The sequence below is a fragment of the Mus musculus genome, chromosome 4 (assembly GCF_000001635.26).
Source record: "Mus musculus strain C57BL/6J chromosome 4, GRCm38.p6 C57BL/6J".
Lineage (NCBI taxonomy): Eukaryota > Metazoa > Chordata > Mammalia > Rodentia > Muridae > Mus > Mus musculus.
In genome coordinates, this window is record NC_000070.6 from 96,098,770 (window position 1) to 96,120,464 (window position 21,695).

The following is a 21,695-nucleotide window of genomic DNA, read 5'->3' on the forward strand; positions in this document are numbered from 1 at the left end:
GGTTCTCTGGCCATGATCATTCAAAGTAGATCCAGAATAAGCTGATTCTTATTCCCTTTAAGATGAGAGCCATGGCTTTTATAGCCAGATCAACAACATCAGGGATCAAAGGCAGAGAACTTCCAATAATCCCAAGGGCTTCAGATTGACTCATGTACCGGAATACAAAATATATTTACCATTTTCTCCCTAAACTTGCTACTAGTAATTACTTGCTTATCTGTAATTATACATTATCCAGCCCTAGATCAGAGATCAAGATCCAGCTGCAATATATAAATCACAGAAACTGCTTCAGTGAGCTTGATTTGTCTGCCTGAGACCAGTGAATCATCCCTTTCTACCTGTCTTCCAAGAGGAGAACTCAGATGCAGAGCAAGATGAGGTAGCTACATTCTGAATGGAAGAGTCTTCATGTCCTACTTCTGAGACTGCCCCCAAATGCCCAGTTCTAACTCTGATGCTCTCTTTGTACCATTACCAAATGAACCATTTCAACAGGCCAGAAGCAATTGTATGTCTACAGGAAGAAGATAGACAAAAGTTGAAGGCACACCTCTTTTAATGTGACTTATGAGTTAAATAGCTTTTTAAATACATCATATCCCTTTATATATACTTTAAAAATGAAAATAATAATTACTCTTTCAGCAATTTTATGAGCTCATAAATGATATACTCAGAACCAACTTGGGCGGCAGGGTGTATGTGTGTGTGTGGTCAGTCCAGGAATTTGATTCAACTTCCTTACTCCAGTTCCTCCCATCTTTTCTTCATCACCTTCATCCTATCTCCTCCTTTGTTGGTAGGCACAAGTGGTTTGAAAGTGCATGTCATTTCTTCCTTTCTTTCTTTTTCATTGCTTCTTCAGCATCAATGTCTAGGGACGGCACAGATGCAGTGGCTGACTGGAGAAAGTGTGAGGCCATTTCTGAACTTCAAGCTCAACTTCTCATTTATTGGAGGCTTGAAGGTAAATTTTTGCATAAGAGCAGTGAAGAAAATGAACAGCTCAGATCTGGCCAGTTGTTCTCCAGGGCAAGCTCTCTTTCCTGTTGAAAAAAACAAACAAACCAGAAGATGAGTTACTTTCTCAGCTGACTGTGGTGTGCTTTGGGGATGGAGTCCCCAACTTCCTACTGCAAATCCTGAACTGACTCTGAACTGGGAAGAAAAGGAGCTGCGCATCAAAGATAGGGTTGAAGTAGAAAATCCAGAATGCTGCTTTGTCAACCCAGAGGGTTATGGCCACTTTAACATGTATGTCATATTAAGATTAGCTAAGACACTGATTGACCTGAAAACCACTATAATGTTTTTTTTAAATATAAATAATGTAGTTTTGAATGCTTGCTATGCAGCCAAATTCTAACTAATGCATAGGACATGAACTCATAAAATTATAAGGTGGAGAGGTCTCTAACTTGGAAGATAATCTATCTTGTATATCTAATAGAGAAAGAATTAAAATAGGAGTGAAAACTCAATCCTGACCAGTTGTGGCACATGGTCTTGAGTTAAAAAAAAAACCAAACCAAACAAACAAAAAAACAAACAAACCTCTCCTGTAAAGTGGAGTTTGTTTATAAGATTAATTAGTTACTAATCCTCTTTTCCTACTAGATTACTAACAACTACATTATCTTGGTGATTGTTCAACATAATTTGTCTGCTAATGGACCCTCTAATTAAGAGGGAGCAATACAACTATCAGTGACAAAGCACCAGAGGTGTCTCTGTGTTGCTGTTTTTATTTTAGTGCTGGTGTAGATAGGAGAATATTATAGGATGAGATATGAATCCTCTACAGGAAAAAAAATTTTTGCAATATGAAGAGATTGCATGTATGCAGGCATGTATGCAGTGAACTTCCTGTGAAAGTTCACTGGGGATATACTAACTTTATTTTCACTGAAGTCCTAGGAAACAACATGTAGCTGATTTAGGTGGAATGTAAAATAGAGTCATATTCTACACTTTCAGGAATAAGAATAATTAGAATAAATAAAATATATAGCGGAGATTTTGAACTGTAATTCAAATCTTTTAACTGTTTTGTTAATGGGAAGACTGGACAGATATCCTATATTTTGCCAGTTTTCCTATTAATGTGAATTGTGAAAGATCAACAAAGGTGCATTAGAAGCACAGGGCATGGGAAAGAGAGCAGAAGCAGTACCAGGCAGGCACTCCCAGGGCAGCCCAGAGTTTGCCACTGTGGCTTCTGTGCAGTCACCTTCTCGAGGCAGTGTTAGGAAACACAAGCTTCAATGTGAGGAAGCCTTGTGGATATTGAGCTTCATAACCAGTACATTTGGCAAGGTCTTTGTCTTTATTTTGGGGCTGCTCACTGATTCCAGCCTGAAAGGCTGCAGTGAGACACATGATCCAAGAGGGAGCTCTATCTCATTGCCTATTCCACTCTGTCCTGCTCACTTGTGTGTGTTTTACACGCAATACATGCTCAGTACTTATTTATGGAACTAAGGAACTGTAAAACTATTTGAAAAAAAGACGTGCGATATATAGAGGGCAATAAATAGGGCATTTGATACAAGCTCAAAAACTGTAAGGCTACAAGTATTTGTTCATACCTGGCTGGAGAAAAAAACACAAGAAAGAGGGTCATCACTACATCCCTCATTATGAATATCAAGTTGCAGAAGACAAATACGTCTAATTAGATTTTTAAAGATTCGATTAAAATCATAAAAGACAAATGCCTTACTTGTTCAAGGAGTTATTGTATAGGACAGAACCCAATTCAGTTTTGCAAAGGACAGTAAACAACTATTGTTTGATATTCCCATCAGAGTGAGTCAGTAGCCACTTTCACATGCAGCATTCCCACTCCTCCCAATAAAATCTAAGATGTTGACCTTTCAGTACAAATCACATAAAATTAATTTGGGTGTTTAAAGGCTTTGAAAAGAAGGAATGTATTCAGATTTTATTATGGTAAAGAGGCAGAGAGTTTGGTCTCTCTGTCTAGTGATGTGGGGAAAACAAGGGAAGCCAAAATTTTCACCAGAGGCAAAGGAGATCACGAGAAAGATGAGGCATTAAGCAGTGCTAGGTCTAGAGAACACTGAGCTTCAAACAACACCTTGGAGCTGCACAAGATGGGGACATTAGGAGATGTTCAAATTAGAGCAGAGGTCTCTAGGCAGAAGAAAAGGGAAGTGATGAGGTGGGATTCTGACAAGTTTCCTTCTCATTACCACTCACCCAATGAGAATGGCAGAAAAGATTCTCTCTTCTTAAACTGCCCATTCTCCAAAAAGTGCTCCGGATTGAAGGTATTTGGAGTGGCCCACTCTTTGGGGTCCCTGTGAAGAGCTGTCAAATTGGTCAGAACCATGGTGCCCTAAAGGAGAAAGCAAAGAGACAAGGCTTGAATTGTGGAACACATGCTGTGAGGGCTGGTGGTTCCCACTATTCCATTCCTGTTCACACCCTAAGCTCTCCACTAAGCTGTTCTTAGTTCAGAACAATGATAGAATGTGTGTTCTTAGGATATTCCAGGGGCATTAGATTTTCTTTAATATAAGATGCTAGTCTGTGGTAATAGGTCAGCAAATACTTAGGGAAAAGACATATGACCATTCATGGGAAGATAATGGGAAACGTAGTAACTATCAACCAAGCCATTTCCTACATTGAGGACTATGAAAGGTCTACAAAAGAAAATAGTGTGTCTACTGTCTCTGCTTCTCTAGTCTTAGGCTTCAGTATGGAGCTTCTGAACCCTGCCCATCTGCAGGTTTAGGAAAACATCAAGCATGCAGAGTAAGCTAGCCTAGCCCACCAGGCTCCCTAGCATGGTGTATGGACTCCCCAGAGTGTGCCTTTACCTCACACTGATTCATCCACCCCATTCTATATCTGAACCATTCTCTCAGTTCTCTTGATTCTGTCATGTCAATTACCAGTTCTCACTTTCACTTTAGGGCAGGCCCCTGTGCTCTCTGACACACATCTGCAGCACAGCTGACAATGAATATGCCATGAACAGAACTTAACCATTCCACACTCCCACCTCCCATCATTTTCATGACCCATTTTGTAGAATGTTTCCATCAGTCTTAGTAGGAGGAGGCATTATTTGATTCTCCAAGGACAGTTTTCCCCACTGCCTAAGATGCCATAGGCTGATATTTAGTTTCATCAAATAACCCAGTTTTCTAATCCTTCTAATCCCTTTAAACATTTTTACCTTGTCATGAACACTTTCTCCCCTACACTGTCTGACTAAAGTCTAATACTCTTTTTATTCTCAGAACTTGTATCTTTTCCTTTAGTTCCCTCTCAGGCTCTGCTCCTCTCTCCAGCCTATCTACATCTAGGCAGAACCAGGGTGCTTTCCTCTGGACATTCTCATGATATATAAGCCTTCACTTACATGCTCACTCTGTTCAGGATGATTTAAAGACAGAAAAAAAATCTAAGGTGTGTGAACAATAAAAAGTATAACTGCTATATAGAGTGGAAAGTTCTATATTTATATCCCTCCTTCCTATGAAGGCTATACATTATTCTGTATCATGGGATGCACTGCATTGTAGAGATGTAGGTAGGAATCAATGCTTGAGAGAGTAACAATTTTCTCAGAGTCACACAGTGGGTAGTGATGCATATACTTCTGCAACTAGCTACAGGTAAATTAAAAAAAAACATGGTTCTTTGCTTCACTTGTATATTAACTAGTTAGGTTTTCTGTGTTTAGAGCTGATGTTAGAGTTGAAATTGACAGTCCATGGCAAAGGTTTATTTTAGATTGTCTCTTTCTCTGAGGATAAAGGCATGGTTGTATCTGTGTTTCCAGGGTAGACTCTTCTCATCCCAACTCTGAAGACTTTCCTGAGAACAGCACATTTGTAGTAATGGATAGTTGTCTAGAAGATTACAACAGAACACCAGTGAGAGTAGCTGATTTTGATCAGTATACGGTGTAGAGAAAGAATGGAAAGGATAATAATTGTGGCTTGAATGGAAAAAGTGTGATATTGTCAGGAGAGCACTTTGCTGAAATCCCGAGTAGATCCTAAGCTTGGGTCTGGGAACAAAGGGATGTAAGAGGGATCCATGAAGAAAAATATAAGGAAGAGCTTTCAATTTTAATGTAATAAATTCAGTGGAGTAAGAACAATCAGAACAGGTTTAGATGTGAATCCCAAATCCTATGACATTTTATATTAAAGTAGAGAGACCTTATGTAAACTTCTTTCATCTAGCCATAACATTTAAATGTATACTGGGGATTAATGCTTATAAAGAGTGGATTGAGACATTTTGAAATAAGAAGCATCCTCAGAACATGTTTGCTTGGCAACTATCTACTTTCTCTTCTCCCTTTCTTATAATTAATATTTCACTTTGGACTGGTTTTCTTTGTGAGATAGAAAGTTGTCAACTATGAGGTAGTAAGTAAAAGCTGGAAAACCACCTTTGAGCATTGTACTGGCTAGTTTTGTGTCAACTTGACACAGCTGGGGTTATCACAGAGAAAGGAGCTTCAGTTGAGGAAATGCCTCCATGAGATCCAACTCTAAGGCATTTTCTCAATTAGTGATCAAGGGGGAAAGACCCCTTGTGGGTGGGACCATCTCTGGGCTGGTAGTCTTGGGTTTTATAAGAGAGCAGGCTGAGCAAGCCGGGGGAGGCAAGCCAGTAAAGAACATCTCTCCATGGCCTCTGCATCGGCTCCTGCTTTCTGACCTGCTTGAGTTCCAGTCCTGACTTCCTTGGTGATGAACAGCAGTATGGAAGTGTAAGCCGAATAAACCCATTCCTCCCCAACTTGCTTCTTGGTCATGATGTTTGTGCAGGAATAGAAACCCTGACTAAGGCAAATTGGTACCAGGAGTGGGGGTATTCCTGTGACAACCTGACCATGTTTTGGGGAGGTCTGTGGAAGGACTTTGGAACTTTGGGCTTGAAGATCCATTCGTTGTTAAGAGCTCTGTCAGATGTTTTGTAGGAGCTTGGAAGATAATGTTGAGAACAGTGCAGAAGATGGAGGACTGGCTTGTGAAATTTCAGAGGGAAAATTAAAGACTCTTTTCAGGGCCATTGCTGTTTTGATTGTGAAGATTCTGTAGTTCTGGTTAGCTGCGGCTGAAGAATCAGCTGTGATTAACAAGATACCAGAACTACTAAAGCAAAAACTTTGCATTACTGGGACTATTGATGCTGGTTAGCTGGAGCTAAGAAATTAGCGGTGATTAAGAAGAGACCAGCATCATTGAGGTGACATCTTCTGGGAAGTGTTTTCTGAGAGCACAGTGGCTGCGTTCCAGATATAGCCAAAGTTGTACCTTGTGCTGTGGCTGGACTTGGTAATGTGTAAGGGTCACCCAGGTGGTACTGGTTTTGAAGGCATGAAGGAGTTGAGCAGAGCAGCTGAGGCTTGGCACTGTGAGAGGCCGTGGAAGGCCATTGGTGAAAGTGCAGCTCAGTTGCAATTGATGGCCCAGGACTGAAGGGGTCATGCAGTGTTTTGGAGATGCCAGTACCATGAGATGACCACCAAGAGCAGCAGCAGTGGAGTACAGGCATCTGGAGCCTAGAGGATGACACGTGTGCTACAAAGGGCATGGCTGGAGAAGTGACCCAAGCCCTTGGAGGAGACCAGAAGATCGTAAGTTGGATCCCAGACATTGGACGGTTGGAGATTGACTTTTGCTTTTGATTGTAACTGTGCCCTGATATTTTCCCTCTTGAAGGAAGAAACTGTTTTAGTGGAGCCCACAGTTAAGAGACTTTTAATTGTAAAAAGACTTTGGATTTTAAAAGAGATGGATATTTTAAAGAGATTGAAATTTTAAGAATATGTAAAGACTGTGGGACTTTTAAAGTTATTTAGATCTTGGGGATGAATAAGAATGTAAGGGTTGAGGCTTACTAGTGATGTGTTTGTGTGTCAAGTTGACAAGGGGTCAATTGTACTGGCTAGTTTTGTGTCAACTTGACACAGCTGGGGTTATCACAGAGAAAGGAGCTTCAGTTGAGGGAATGCCTCCATGAGATCCAACTCTAAGGCATTTTCTCAATTAGTGATCAAGGGGGAAAGGCCCCTTGTGGGTGGGACCATCTCTGGGCTGGTAGTCTTGGGTTCTATAAGAGAGCAGGCTGAGCAAGCCGGGGGAGGCAAGCCAGTAAAGAACATCCCTCCATGGCCTCTGCATTGGCTCCTGCTTTCTGACCTGCTTGAGTTCCAGTCCTGACTTCCTTGGTGATGAACAGCAGTATGGAAGTGTAAGCCGAATAAACCCTTTCCTCCCCAACTTGCTTCTTGGTCATGATGTTTGTGCAGGAATAGAAACCCCGACTAAGGCAAGCATGAATATGGCGAAGAAATGCTGGCTCCTGTGAGCCCACATTAGTACAAGAAGAGACTAGGATTTTCAACTTTATGCAAATTTAACCATGGAATGTTCCTTTCTGTACTCTCCAAGATACATATAATTATCACTTAGATACATTGGAAGAGTGCTCACATTCTGTTATGAATACCATCTCTCTTCCATTTCACATGATTTCTTGGGGGCAGAACTACATGTTTGTGTTCTTCACTTAATGCCAAGGATGGACTGGAGATAAGAAGCTAAGATTGCAGGGTTACCTTAGGCAGGTGGAATCCAGCCAGTGTGCTATCAGCTGTTACTTCCCTGGGAACATTCATGGGGAGGATGTTGCCCATCCTCAGCACCTCATGGATGACAGCATTGGTGTAGGGCATGGAGTCTCGGTCATCTGTGCTTGGCTGTCTTCCATGTCCAATTACCCTGTCAATCTCAGAGTGTACTTTCTCTGCAAGAAAATAGGGGATTTGTTAGCTTCAAGGTTTTGTGCTTTCTAATGAAGACAGAGAAGTTGTCTCCAAGGTGTTATTTTCTACTTTTTTTCAATTTTTTATTAGATATTTTCTTCATTTACATTTCAAATGCTATCCCGAAAGTCCCCTATACCCTCCCCCCATCCCTGCCCTGCTCCCCTACCCACCCACTCCTGCTTCTTGGCCCTGGAATTCCGCTGTACAGGGGCATATAAAGTTTGCAAGACCAAGGGGCCTCTCTTCCCAATGATGGCCGACTAGACCATCTTCTGCTACATATACTGCTAGAGACATGAGCTCTGGGGGTACTGGTTAGTTTATATTGTTGTTCCACCTATAGAGTTGCAGAGCCCTTTAGCTACTTGGGTACTTTCTCTAGCTCCTCCATTGGGGGCCCTGTGATCCATCCAATAGCTGACTGTGAGCATCCACTTCTGTATTTGCCAGGCACTGGCATAGCCTCACACGAGACAGCTATATCAGGGTCCTTTCAGCAAAATCTTGCTGGCATGTGCAATAGTGTCTGCGTTTGGTGGCTGATTATGGGATGGATCCCTGGGTGGGGTAGTCTCTGGGTGGTCCATCCTTTTGTGTTAGCTCCAAACTTTGTCTCTGCAACTCCTTCCATGGGCATTTTGTTCCCTATTCTAAGGAGGAATGAAGTATCCACACATTGGTCTTCCTTCTTTTTGCCCAGAAACTTAGAATACACAACATACAATTTGCAAAGCACAAGAAAATCAAGAAGAAGGAAGACCAACCTTTAGATACTTCATTCCTCCTTAGAATAGGGAACAAAATACCCATGGAAGGAGTTACAGAGACAAACTTTGGAGTTATTTTCTTACATTTCACCCAGTGTTCTGTTTACAAAGAAACACCATATTTCTTACCTTCTCAAAGGTTTTGAAAAACTGTCAATTCTAATTTTCCTTGTGCTTACAACATAGCCACAGCTTTAAACCTACACAGAACTGAATAGCTGTGATCAGCATGGGTAAGCTCATAGCAGTAGCCAATCAGGCTTCTGCAAATAAGTTCACTTCACCTACTTCTTTATATACAAAAAAAGGGGCAAGTTTTCAGAATTTGATAATCTCAGATATCTACAATCAAGATGTCAAGTGAGTTTTTTTTTTTTTTAGTGATATTGATTAATCTGTCTCTAGATGACAGTTTTGCTGTGTTCTACTCTCTAAGGGAGAAGGCAATAACTTTTGTTTCTGTTATCTTTTAAATATATTTTAAAATATTCTATTTTCTATTTGTGTGCACTTGTACATGTTCCAAAGGGAAAAGGTGAAGTTCAGAGGAAAACTTGAAGGATTCAGTTCCTTCTTGTACTATCTGGGTTCTGGGGATTGAATTGAGGATGGTGGGCCTGCAGCCCGGTACCTTCATGAAATCAACAATCTCATTGGCCTGTCTAATATCTCTTTAAAACTCACTAATGCAGTTCACAAGACAAATTACTTCCTAACACCACTCCATTGGTAATTGAACTTCACAGAATTATTTCAATTACTGAATAACTGCAGACTGTGATTTCCTAAGGAGATTTATCAGAGTAGCAGATACATTGCAAACTCTTAGTGAGCATTGTTGCAATTATTGTTGCTGAAACTACTTATATACTTTCTGACTCAGTTTCCTCCTCTGACTTCTAAGAGTAAATAGGATTTATTTTAATAATGTTTTGATAATTACATGAAGTAATATAAGCATAACAAGGAGTCAAAACTGCCAGACCTGTTCTTTATAGTTTCACCATTTTCTATCTTGACAGAGATTCTACTGTTGTCCATCTAAAAAATGTCATTTCTAAATTTTTTGGAGTCAATGTGAGCATGTGACTAAGTTCTTCCCTGTAATGTGGAAACAGACATTATGTTTTATTTTGTGTCAATTTCTGAAAAAGATGGCTCCCTGCTTCCTTCCTCTGTTCTTTGCCTGTGGATACAAAGGCAGTCCTTGTGGTATCCAGTTTAGAGAGTTTTGGAGTTCACTTCCTGTTTAGCTCAGTAACAAGTTGAAAGGAATTTGGAATAAGCCCTTTATTGGATATAGTTTATAGAGTTTCCTTCTTTGAGACAAATAAACATCCATCAGTACACTACCATCCATAAATACTTAATTAGGGATATGCATCTAACAAAATATTACCATAATAGCCATGGTTTGTTTTTGAGGTAGAGCCTTCCTTTGTAGACAAATAACCTCAAGCTTGTGCTACTTCTGCCTCAGACTCTCAAGTATTATAGATAAATGTGTCTTCCACCAAGCACAGATCATCATAACAATTTTAAGGCTACAAATCATAATTATTAAGTATGATCATATTGCTATATATGTAAATGCTAAGGAATTGTTTGGAACTGAAGTCTAATGTCCACTACATATGTTTAGTATTTCCCTACCCTCATTCCACATTTTGTCTTTAGGAAGTTAACTATTTTAGATAACTTTTTTGAGTGGTTTAGGACAGTTTGTACAGTCTTCCAGTTGGTTACTTAGCATTGTATCCTGAAAGCTCATCTATGCTAGAGTACTTATCAAAATTTCTTTTTCTCATGATTGATTTGTGTTTCTAGGTCATGAATGTCACTCTTTATCCATTCACAGTCCATCAAGGCTCTGGTTGGTCCTATCTCTTAATTACAGTGCATGTTGCAAAATAAACATGGGTACAATAAATGTCATGTAAATCTATTGACATTTTGGAGCCTTTGCTACAGAAGTCAAATCTGATCCAGGGTGGTTTGCATGATTTGTAAAGTTTAAATATTCAGGCAGACATGCATTTTAAATTGTAATGCATGATGCATATTGCAGACGTTTGAATAAAAATGTTTCCCATAGTTTCGGGTATTTGAACACTTCCTTCCAATTCTTATTTGTGGAGGTTATAGAACCTTTAGCAAGTGTAGTTTTGCTGGAAGAATTTCATCACTGGTGTCAGTTTTGAATAGCTTTCTGTTTCCTGTATGTAGTTGAGATGTTATTTTTAGTTTCTTGCTCTGGCTATTAGCTGCCAAGCCTTCCCCACCTTTATGGAATCTCTTCTTGGAACCATAAACCAAAAGTATCTTTTCCTTTTGTTAACTGCTTTTGGTCATGGAGTTTTATCCAGTCATATAAGAGTAACTAATACAGAAAATGATACAAAGAAACGGGGTTGCTGCTATGGGAAACCTGGGCATGCTAGGCTTTATTTTATTTATTTTTGAGAGATGTGAAGGACTTTGCAACATTAATTTAGAAATCAACCTTGTAAGCAGAGCTTAATGGGCCATTCTAGTAGGAGTATAAAATACAGTAATATAGTTCTAGATCATGATGCTTCAGAGGGTAGGGAGGGCTTGAGCAACAACTGAGCTGTAAATCCATTCAGCTTATGCTTTGACAAAGAATCCACTGGCCTTGTGCCATTGCCTTAAGAGCTTTCTGGAGGCTAATTTTAAAAGTAATGGCCTATTTTTTTTTTGTCAATGAAAATTTTAATAAAGTATAACATTGAGTCTCTGGCATGGCTACTAACTTTTAGCTCTACAATTTGAAAGAGCAAGGTAGGCAAAATGAAGTTAAAAACATACAGCTTTGAGGGAAAAAAAAGCACTAAAAAGCTTAATGTTGTCCCTGAAGCCTAGGCTGAATTGGAGGCTTATGTAATCTTTAAAGAGATCAATTAAAGAAACGCCTACTGTTCTTCACTGAACCATGAGAAGGGTTCATGGAGGGTAAGACAACACTCAGCTAAGCTTCCAATTTGTAAAAGGAGAAGATACAAGGAGGGAAACCTCCTTCATGAAAACAAAATCTACTTCAAATGTGATGCAGAGGGCAATAGGCTATCACAGTAGGGCAGCTGAACATGTCAGTGCTTTAGAGGTTTGGGAGATGCAAGAGTGCCGGGTGTGATGATTCTTCCTTGGATGTTCAGATAGCTACTGAGGAAAGATAACATCTAACAGTGGAGTCCCCATTTGAAGTCTATAAAAGGCCACTGCATAGGGTTCTGAAAGTGAAGCCCGAGTTCAGTAGCATCCCTAAGATATTGGAGATGTGCACCCCTAAGACCCTACAAAGGAGACTTCACATAGGGAGTGGAACTATCCCTAGAGAGAGTTTATGTTGCAGGCAGCAAAGGCACGTGGGTGGAGACATCTTAGTGCTATGAAACTAAATTCCATGTATTTGGCATTTGACCTCTTGAATTTCATTTCTCTTTGTTTAAGCGTTTCCTCACTAAACCTCCATTCTTTTGTTCAGGAATGAAAATGTATACTCCCTGCCAGTGAATGCTGGAAGTCTATAAATCTGCATTTGGTTTTTACATTGGGTCACAGTTAAGAGATTGCCTTCAGTGTCTGAAACAACTTTGGACTTTTGAACAGCTAAAGTCTACAGGGAATTTTAAGTTAGACTAAATACATTTTCTATCATAACATGCCACTAGTCTATAAAGAAAAATGGCCCAAATGAAGAAGATTAATTGAGAAATGTAAAGTATTGGCTCTAGTATTTAAACACTTAGTCCTAGGAGGTGGTTTAGGAATCCATGGATCCTTTAAGAAGTAGATCCTTGATGGATGAAGTATGCCACTGGGGATGGCTTTGAGGGTTCTATACTTGTCCTACTTCCAGTTTTCTCTTTGTTTTATGTTTGCAGTTGAAATGTGAGATCTCAGCTTCTTGGTCATGTTACTCACTGCCATACATCCTAAATAATTATAGACTCTGTCCTTTTAAAATAAACTCTCAAATATACAAACTGGTTTGGTTATACTATTATATCACAGCAACAGAATTCTAGGTAACAAACACATAAACATATATAGATGTAATAATATAAACATTTTGTATCAATAAAGAAAAAAAGGCTGGGCATGAAAGAAAGCTCAGTAACAAAGTGATAGCTATGCAAACATGAAGATCTGAGTTTGCTATCTAGAATCCATTTTTAAAAAATACAGGTATGGTGGCATCTACTTCTAATCCCAGTGTACTGAGGTAAAGCAGAGACAGGTAGATTTCCATGGCCAAGTGGCAAAAGAGTCTTGTCTACTTGGTGAGTTTGAGGCAGTGAAAGACCCTGTCTCAAAAAGTGGATGGAGTTGAAAAAATAACTATTTGATGTTTACTACATGGGAGACATTGTGATCACTACTCTTATTTTCATCTTAGGAAAAAATATTTGGCTTGAGTGTGACATAGTATCTTTATCCTTCTCTCATAAACTATTAACAAAATTAAAAAAATGTTTCATGCATGAAAATATTCTTATCTCCCATGTGAAAAACTATTCTTTTAATCTAAAAAGATAAAAATGACGGGATTGGCCATTTTCTGAAGGACTGAAGACTCCCATGGAGTCATAAACAATGTGCAAGGCCCATAATGGGGCACATTGTGCAATCTCTCAAGGGAGAACATGGAAGCAATTTACTAGGCAGTAAATTTTTAGCGAATTTTAAAACATGTTATGGGGTAGTATCTGAGAAAATTCTTCTGAAAGCTCAAGAATTTGGGATAGTACATTTTTGGTAGATAGAAAGCCCAATATTGTATGTAGAGGCAAGATTAGGGCAATGCCAATGGGAAAAATGTAATGTTCAGAGGCACCATGCAGAATGTGTGTGGTTGAGTCTGGATAGCAGAGGTAGCATTAATAGGACGACAGTTATCAGACTGAAGCATCTTGGTGATATGCATGACAAAATGAGAAGGCACTGCTGGAAAGAAAGGACTTAGTGGATTTTTCATTGCACACTGTCAGTCTTTGCTGGAAACTATAACGGCTGACTTCACTATGTGACCCTAAAACAGAAGATTCTTTAAAGCATAGACTATAAAGTCTGCACCCATGACTCATCACAATCTTGACAGGACATGTGAAGGCCATGCCCGTTTTCCAAAACAGCTCGTCTTACAGCACATGGCACAGAGTACTCAATTTACATTTCTCTGTTTTAGTTCTTTTAACATGAAAAGAACACTTGTTTTTGGGTACACCATGAAGGATTTTCTTATCATTGAAAGTAGGAAGATGTCCCCCTTCCCCCTTTAGCCAGATCTTTTGAGGGGCAAAGGTCTGTCTTAAATCTGGGCAACACCTTCTGATCACAGCTTATATGGATACATGAAAGAAGGAAGCTGTTCCATTTCTTTCCACTCCACTATTCTACCTTCTGGCCCATCTAAACAACAAATTTCAGAAACACTATTCTCCCTGGTCTAGGCACACCCAGCACATGCTCACCTTGCACTTCTGGGTTTGTAGTTATGTAGAGCAGAGCCCAGCGCAGTGTGTTAGTTGTTGTCTCTGATCCAGCAAAGAAGAGGTCCAGGGTGCTGTTGATGAGGTTTTCTTCATTGAAACTTGTAGTAGTCTTGTCTCCGTACTAGAGAAGACAGTTTCATCTTTTTTTTTTTTTTTTTTTTTTAAGTTAGAAGATTTGTGACTATCTCATTAACAGAATTTAAAAACTGGCAAACACATTTAGAAGGAATCTTTCTAAACAATACTCCCTTTCCTCTCATTGGACAGTGATGTTCTCATCCAAGTGAGAGCTTTATTAAAAGCAGCACTTGATGGTTAAAAATCAAAACAATTGTTTTCTTATGACTATAGTTTTAGAAAAGCTTTTAGTAAAAATGGGGATTATTGGATACAAAAGAGGATTTTTCTTGCATGTATCAGTTACATCACTCAGTCACAGCACATGGCCCAGACTACTCAATTTACATTTCTCTGTTTTAGTTCTTTTAACAGGAAAAGTTTAGTTTTTCATAGTATTTTTTGTGATAGTTTTTGGGTACACCATGAAGGATTTTCTTAATTAAATCATTGAAAGTAGGAAGATGTCTCCCTTGCCCCTTTAGCCAGGTCTTTTGAGGGGCAAATGTCCATCTTAAATCTGGGCAACACCTTCTGATCACAGCTTATATGGATACATGAAAGAAGGAAGTTTTCACTTATCACCTGCTAGCCCTATTCTCTCTCATTGGCAAGCCAATTCCTTAAAGTCTGCTTCTTCAGGATTCTGGCCCACATTGAAGATCAGTTGAGATATCCAGCCTCATGGACTGAACAACTACTAGATTATTGGATTTTCTGTTGGTAGATAGCCATTGTTGGACAAGCTAGAACACAGATTGTAATCCATATATATGTGGGATTTATTACAATGACTTTCACTTCTGTTCCTCTAGAAATCTCTGAATAATACAACACACATTTTAATCATGATAAATTATGTGAAATAGAAATGTCCAACAAATATAGCAAATACTCAACAAATGTTTTGTTCACTACAGAAATTCTGTAAAATCTCCATGTTCAGTGACTGTCCTACTCCCCCATTAATCTTTCATTGTCAAAAGCTCTTGGGACCTATCAGTACTTCTTTAGAGTATAATATTGTACTTCACAACTTTCTCTGAGGCATCAATTTGTTAATATTGCTCTTGATGTTGATGGTCTTACACTTGAACTCCATATAGTAAACAACTTGACTCCCACTCTAGGGATAAAATGTTTCTTCTATTGAATTATTTCAGGAAGGTGAAATAGAAGAGAGGTTTGTTAGACATTTCCCACTGTACACTTGGTCAAACAGTGAACCTGGAATCCACTGAGTTTAAGATTCTGTGACAGATATAGTGATGTGTTCTAGCCAGAAGCCTACTTAAATAATAGCAGCACAATTAATGTTGTGATCTGAACCTGAAGCATCCCCCAAAGACTCATGATTTTAATATCTGGTCCTAGTTTGGTGGAACTAATTTGGAGGATCGGAGGAAGTAGGAAGTATGGTTCATTAGATGGCTCCTCACCAGAGGAGGTAATCAAAATTATAAAAAGGCCCTGGATTCTGCTTTCTGCTTCCTGGTACATATTAGTGTGTAAACTTCACCACAACCTTTGTTACCATTAGCTCAGATGCTCTGCGATTAATTTTCTATAAAAATGTATCAAAACACCTGGAAATTGTGACCCAAAATAAATCTTCAATCTTAAATTGTTTCTGTTGAGTATTGTCACAATGCCACTGAGGTAACACATACGTGCAGCTAACTGCTTTCTGGTATTTATGTTATTAGAGGGTTTTGATTCACAGGCAGAGGAAGGCAGATTCCACACCCAGGCTTTTAAACTCCAGCATTCAGTTAAACTTTGCTTGTGCCCTCCATGAGGGACTGAGATGGGGTGAATGACTGGTCTTAAACTAAGTCCTTGGAAACACAAGCTTTGAAGTTTTATGGCTACTTTACCTTGTGTATCATTTTTGTCACTGAAAGGTGAGGGACAAGGAGGAACATAAAATGTCAGTATCTGTCATTTTCCAGGACTTTATGCCAAAATGCAGTGAATAATTTATTTCTAATAATATTTCTGGCATAATGCTATTTTGCATTTCTAAAATACTATTCCTAACTTATATTCTTAAAACACACTAGTCAGTGATCTTCAAAGTTACCCAGATTTTCATTTTATAACCCATGCATTTTAATTGATAAACTAAAATTGACTTTGCCAATGTGATTAATTTCAGAGGGGAATATTAGCCTGGATTATTGTTATTAGAGGAGGGTTTGAACATAAGAACCAGGGAGAGGAGATGTAAAGCTGGAAGCAGATGATGGGAGAAGAAAGATGCTCCAAGCTTGGTACTGAAGATGAAGGAAGGAGCTAATAACAAAGAATATCACGGCCCTCTGAGAGCTTGGAGCATCTTGGTGATGGAATTTCCATAATCCTCAGAAGAGGCTCACCTGGCTAACAGGCACAGAGCTTCATCTTGTAGTGAATCAGTGCTTAAATATATGCCATCATGATGCAAGATCAGTTGGAAGCTTCTCAACCATATTTTTATTCCCAGGAAGACCCAGACCACTTGTCCTCCTCACCTTTGACATTTCTGTAAGGAAAGCATCAATGAAGTCTCTCGGTTCATCAGGATTCCAATCTTTCCGGTGACTCTCCATCATTTGGTAAATAAACAATTTCAGTTTTTCCCAGTTTCTCAAAACTGTTTGATGTGATCCAGGAACATATTGAATTATGGATGGAAAGACATTGTAGAGCTTATAAAGAAAATAAGAAAATATTGATGGCACTATGACGTAACTTTTCCATATTAAATAATCTTGTTTTTTCACCTGTTTTCTTTGGGGTAACTTTGGTGCCAACTTGGTTTCTGGTTTCCCTCTTACCTCTGCATATACAAGTGTTTCAACAGTGCCATGCAAAATATATGAAGGAACAGGGCAGGTTTTATGATCCCAGCTCCTTGATCCCTGGTATATACCATCATCTCTATTATCTGAATGCTGGCATACTATTCAATACTTTTTTTGAGTTCAATATTAGTGCAAAATGATTCTCAAATCATTTTGTAAATATTTTTCAGTAAGAACATTACCAATGTCATTACATAGCTTCACTTCTTGACTTACATTTCTCAAACGGCATTCACCACACTCAAGGTCAAATGTAGTGCTTTCTACTGAAATCCCTACGGACATGGAACCGTCCAAATATTTGTCATTATCCACGTTCCTCTACACAATCCAACCATCATGGCTTCTATGACAACACTGAAGACATCTCTGTTTCAGGTCAAAGCAGGTGGTATTCATTGCAAATATATAGTATCTCTGGAACTAGCAGGGGTCTATTCTCCATGAAAGTATTGCTCAAAAGTCAAGAATTTAGAGCTTTGCTAATTGATTATGATAGAAAACATAAGCATCTTTTTCCCCATTTTTAATTCTTTGGAAAGATTTTTTCCACAGAAAAATTACCACTTATATGAATTGTGTAGGTAGTTGTGTGTGCTCATGTCTCCAATATGATTTAATTTCTATGTGGTGAGATGTCAATCTTTACTGAAATCAAGTAGATGACTAATAAATTTCAATTATATTTTGGGGTAAAAAATAATATAGCACATTGTAACATCAACAATACTTAAAGTAAGGTATACATGTATTGTTGTTACTTCTCTATTCAGATTTGATAACAGTTAAAACAATATTAATAATTTTAGTATTATTAATAATATTAAAGTATATCAGTATTTAAAGAAATGTTAATATTTGACTTTTTACTAATGGAGTCTCATTCTCTCTGCTCACAGAATGCTATTCCATGTACGAAGAACTCTTAGGGGTCTACTGAACTACTGCTTATAAATATTGCTTGCATACTCTTCTACCAGCTTGCAGACATCATGTTGCATTTTTATATGTGGAGGGTGATAGAGAAAATAGTGAACATATGCTTTTGCATAGTCTGACAGAATGCCTGATGTAATTGGTCATGCCAAGAATGTTTATTATCAGCTTTTGCAACCTCATTGTTTCCTTCTAAAAATTTTCTCCATGATACACACACCTAGAAGTTGGCTGGGCTCTCACTTATCTCTATGGACTTCCTAGGCTTTGCTTACTGGAAAGAAAGTAGTTTCACTGCTGGACTTGGAAATACCATGACTGAGAATTAAAACAAGACACACAAGATAGTGAAGACAATAAGTGTAAGTGATCCCATTCTTTTTTTTTAAATTTAAGTTAATTAAATATTTTTTAATTCACTTTACAGCTTGCTCACTGCCCCCATCCTGATCACCTCTCCCACATTTTTCTCCCTTCCCCCTCCTTCAATATCTCCCCTACTCTGGCACTTTAAATCTCTGCTAGGCTAGGTGCCTCCTTTCCCACTGAGGCCAGAGAAAGCACCCCAGATAGTAGAACATATCCAATGTACAGGCAACAGATTTTGGGATACCCCCTGATCTAGTTGTTTGGGATCCACATGAGGGGAGTTCTAGGTCCAGCCTGTGTATGTTCTTTGGTTGGTGGTTTAGACTCTAAGAGCCCCAAATGTCCAGGTTAGTTGACTCTGTTGGTCTTCCTGTGGAGTTCCTATCCCCTTAGGGACATACAATCCTTCGTCATTCTTTATCCCCCTTTTCATACCTATAAGTCATGCTATCCAGTTCCTTAGTTTTCAGTGAGGACATCCCTGAACATGAGGAAAAAGTGCTTGTGGGGATAGCACAAGTGAGTATAAATCTACTTTTGGGTGCATCACAAAGAAGTTAATAACACATAGAAACAGAAAGTCTTAACAAGAAAATGAACTTTTCAAGGGCTAGTAACTGTTTCAGATTCATTCTATCTGGAACCATGTGTACCCAAGGTATGGTAAAGCTAAAACAACCTGCAACTGTTATCTTCACATGCTCCTCAAAAGATGTCTAAGAGAGCATACATTTTAATACAGAAACACAAGAAATATGAGAATCATCTTTAGCTGATCGGTACACACTGTTAATTCCACAAATGTGTTAATGCACAGATGTATATTAACTTTAGAAGCTTTTGTGTTTTCAGAACAAAGGACCATACATCAACAAAGACAAGTAGCCCAGGTAATCCAGTCTCAAAGACAACTTTAGTTGCTCTCTCCTTAAAAGTTTGCATTCAGTACTACTTCAAGGTGGCTAGCTCAGGTGGGTCAACCTCACTGACTGCTTCAGTCAGGACTTCAGTTAAGCCCTGCACTTTTCCATCTCACAGACACAAGACAGCAAAAAATACAACTAGCTCTTGCAGGACTTGGCCAACATTTCAATTTTCTTAGGGCTCCCAAAAGTGGCTGTTGACACCAGACAGCAGGAAGCAATTTGAAGAACATGATATTTCCATCTCCAAGGGGTGGGTGGTTTGTGGTTGTTCAGTGGGTGATGGATGCTTCTCTTCATTTGGGGGATTGGTTGTAAGTAGTGAATGATCTTGGTCAGGGAGAAAACAAAGTGAGTGAGGTTAGTTTAAGGGATCACACTCTCTCTTTCTCTTTCTTTCCTCTGTTTCTTTCTCTATCTAATGTGAGGGGGGGAAAAGTGGTAATAAGGGATGGAATGAAAAAAGGGAGGATATAAGAATGATAGGATAAGAGAGTAGATTATTGAATATGCTTTTAAACTAAACCAGTCTCAAATATTTTACATAGGTATGAATTTTTGTATACTGATATAAATTTATGGTTGTTTTTGTTACAACATACTGTACAAATGTTTCTTCTCTTGCTTAAGGTACCTATATGCAACACATTTAAAAATTAGGTGCATATAGGTAAGAATTACGGTTTAAAAATTGTAACTATATGCAACTCATTTAAAAATGTAATGTAAAGTTGTAATCCTTAAAAACTACTATTACAAACTGTTTAGGATAATTAAGAAATGCAGGTTAAAAAAAAGAATTGCAGGTTAGTAGCTAGACACCTACAAAAATCAAACATGTAGTCTTGTTAAGGAACTAGTTTACTAATTTAAAAAGTAAGCTTTATTTAGCCCCTATAGATATTCTCAAAGTTAAGCAGATAGTATCTAGCTGGAGATGAGTAATGCTTTCCTAATGTGACAGACTTTAGATATGTCATCTTCAAACACTTCAAAGACCCACCAAATATGACATTTAAGACAATTTAATAATAATAGACTTTTTATGACAGTGAGATATGTCAGTTCTTGGCAGCACCCCCATGCTACTTCAAAGAAGATAGTAGGCATTGAAGAATTTCCATATGAAGTTTGCTTCAAATGTGGCACGGCTAGTCACTGGACAAAAAACTGCCCTTGCTTCAACTTCTGGCAGAATGCTGTCCAAACTGTGGATAAGGAGGACACTGGGAAATCAAGTGACAAATTTTGCCAAGACAAAGTAGGTCAGTCCTTAAAATTTCCTGCTTCACCAATAAGTCTGTCAGATATTCTGAGTCTGTAGGCTGAAGATGGATGCAGAGGAAAGTTGGGTGGCTGTCCAGGCAGCCATCAGTCTCTGTGCTTTCTGCAGTTTTGAAAGCTGCTTGCTCAATACTTCCTGTTTACTCAGGTAATATTTATTCTTCTCAGATCTTGGATGGAGTTGAAGACTAGATAGTTATAGTCTCACATATAAGCTTAAGATGTTCAGATTTTGAGAAAATGATTCAATGTCTAAGAAGATATTTTTAGGTTGATAATGCAAGTTATGATGGAAAGTGATTTAGGTGCAGAACTTTGGACTCACCAAGATAAGATAGTGGACTATGTTCTCCGTAATTCTTACCCGATAGTTCTCATAATTGTTTTTATTGTATATCATTTATTGCTATTAAAGACAGAGCCTTTTACTGGACTAAAAGGAGAAGATATTTGGGTAATCTTTTTGTGCACTGCATAATGCTTGTCTTTGTATCATTCCAATGTTGATTTCTGTACCAGCAGAGAGCTGAGTACTGTCTAGACTTTGGTATTGTTATTTTTATGGATCATTGCCTGTCTTAGTATTTTGTAAGCATGCACCTCCATCACCTTATGATTGGTTTAATAAAGATCTGATGGCTAATAGCTGAGGCAGGAGAGGAAAAGTGGGACTTCCAGGCAGGATAGGAAAAGTGAGACATATTGAGAGGTGCAAGATTTGCCAGTCAAACTTAGAGAAGTTGGACATACCAGGATGAGTGAAGGGTAACAGGTCATGTGGAAAACATGGACTAGAATAAGTGAGTTAATTAGGGTATACCAGCTAGTTAGGGGTCAGCCCACTAAGGCCTAAGCTTTAACAAATAATAGTAAGTCTCTATGTCATTATTTGGGAGCTGGAGGCTCAAGACAGTCTGATGATAGATGAGTACTAGAGAAACAGTCTTGCCCAGGGAAGAGCTCAGAAATTGGTTATCCAACATCAAATGATCATCCTTAAAAACACACCTGAAAGTAACATTATATACACTGAGAATGTTTTATTATATACGTAGAAACATAACTTTATACATATACATAAGAAATAGTAATTAACTACAAAT

General features: G+C 38.6%; 1 protein-coding gene across 2 annotated transcripts in view; it reads right to left on the minus strand.

Moving 5' to 3' along the window:
* Nucleotides 1-546: 546 nt before the first annotated feature.
* Nucleotides 547-21,695, minus strand: part of Cyp2j12 (cytochrome P450, family 2, subfamily j, polypeptide 12) — a 41,837-nt gene continuing 20,688 nt past the window's right edge. Inside the window, exons 4-8 of one of the 2 annotated variants that reach the window (NM_001355721.1) lie at nucleotides 16,748-16,924; nucleotides 14,097-14,238; nucleotides 7,625-7,812; nucleotides 3,229-3,367; nucleotides 547-1,052 (exon numbers count right to left, since the gene is read on the minus strand). In NM_001355721.1, the coding sequence (NP_001342650.1) occupies nucleotides 874-1,052; nucleotides 3,229-3,367; nucleotides 7,625-7,812; nucleotides 14,097-14,238; nucleotides 16,748-16,924 (825 nt within the window). In that variant the 3' untranslated portion in view covers nucleotides 547-873. The remainder of the gene's footprint in view (nucleotides 1,053-3,228; nucleotides 3,368-7,624; nucleotides 7,813-14,096; nucleotides 14,239-16,747; nucleotides 16,925-21,695) is intronic. The other variant, NM_001100182.2, reaches the window with a different exon arrangement.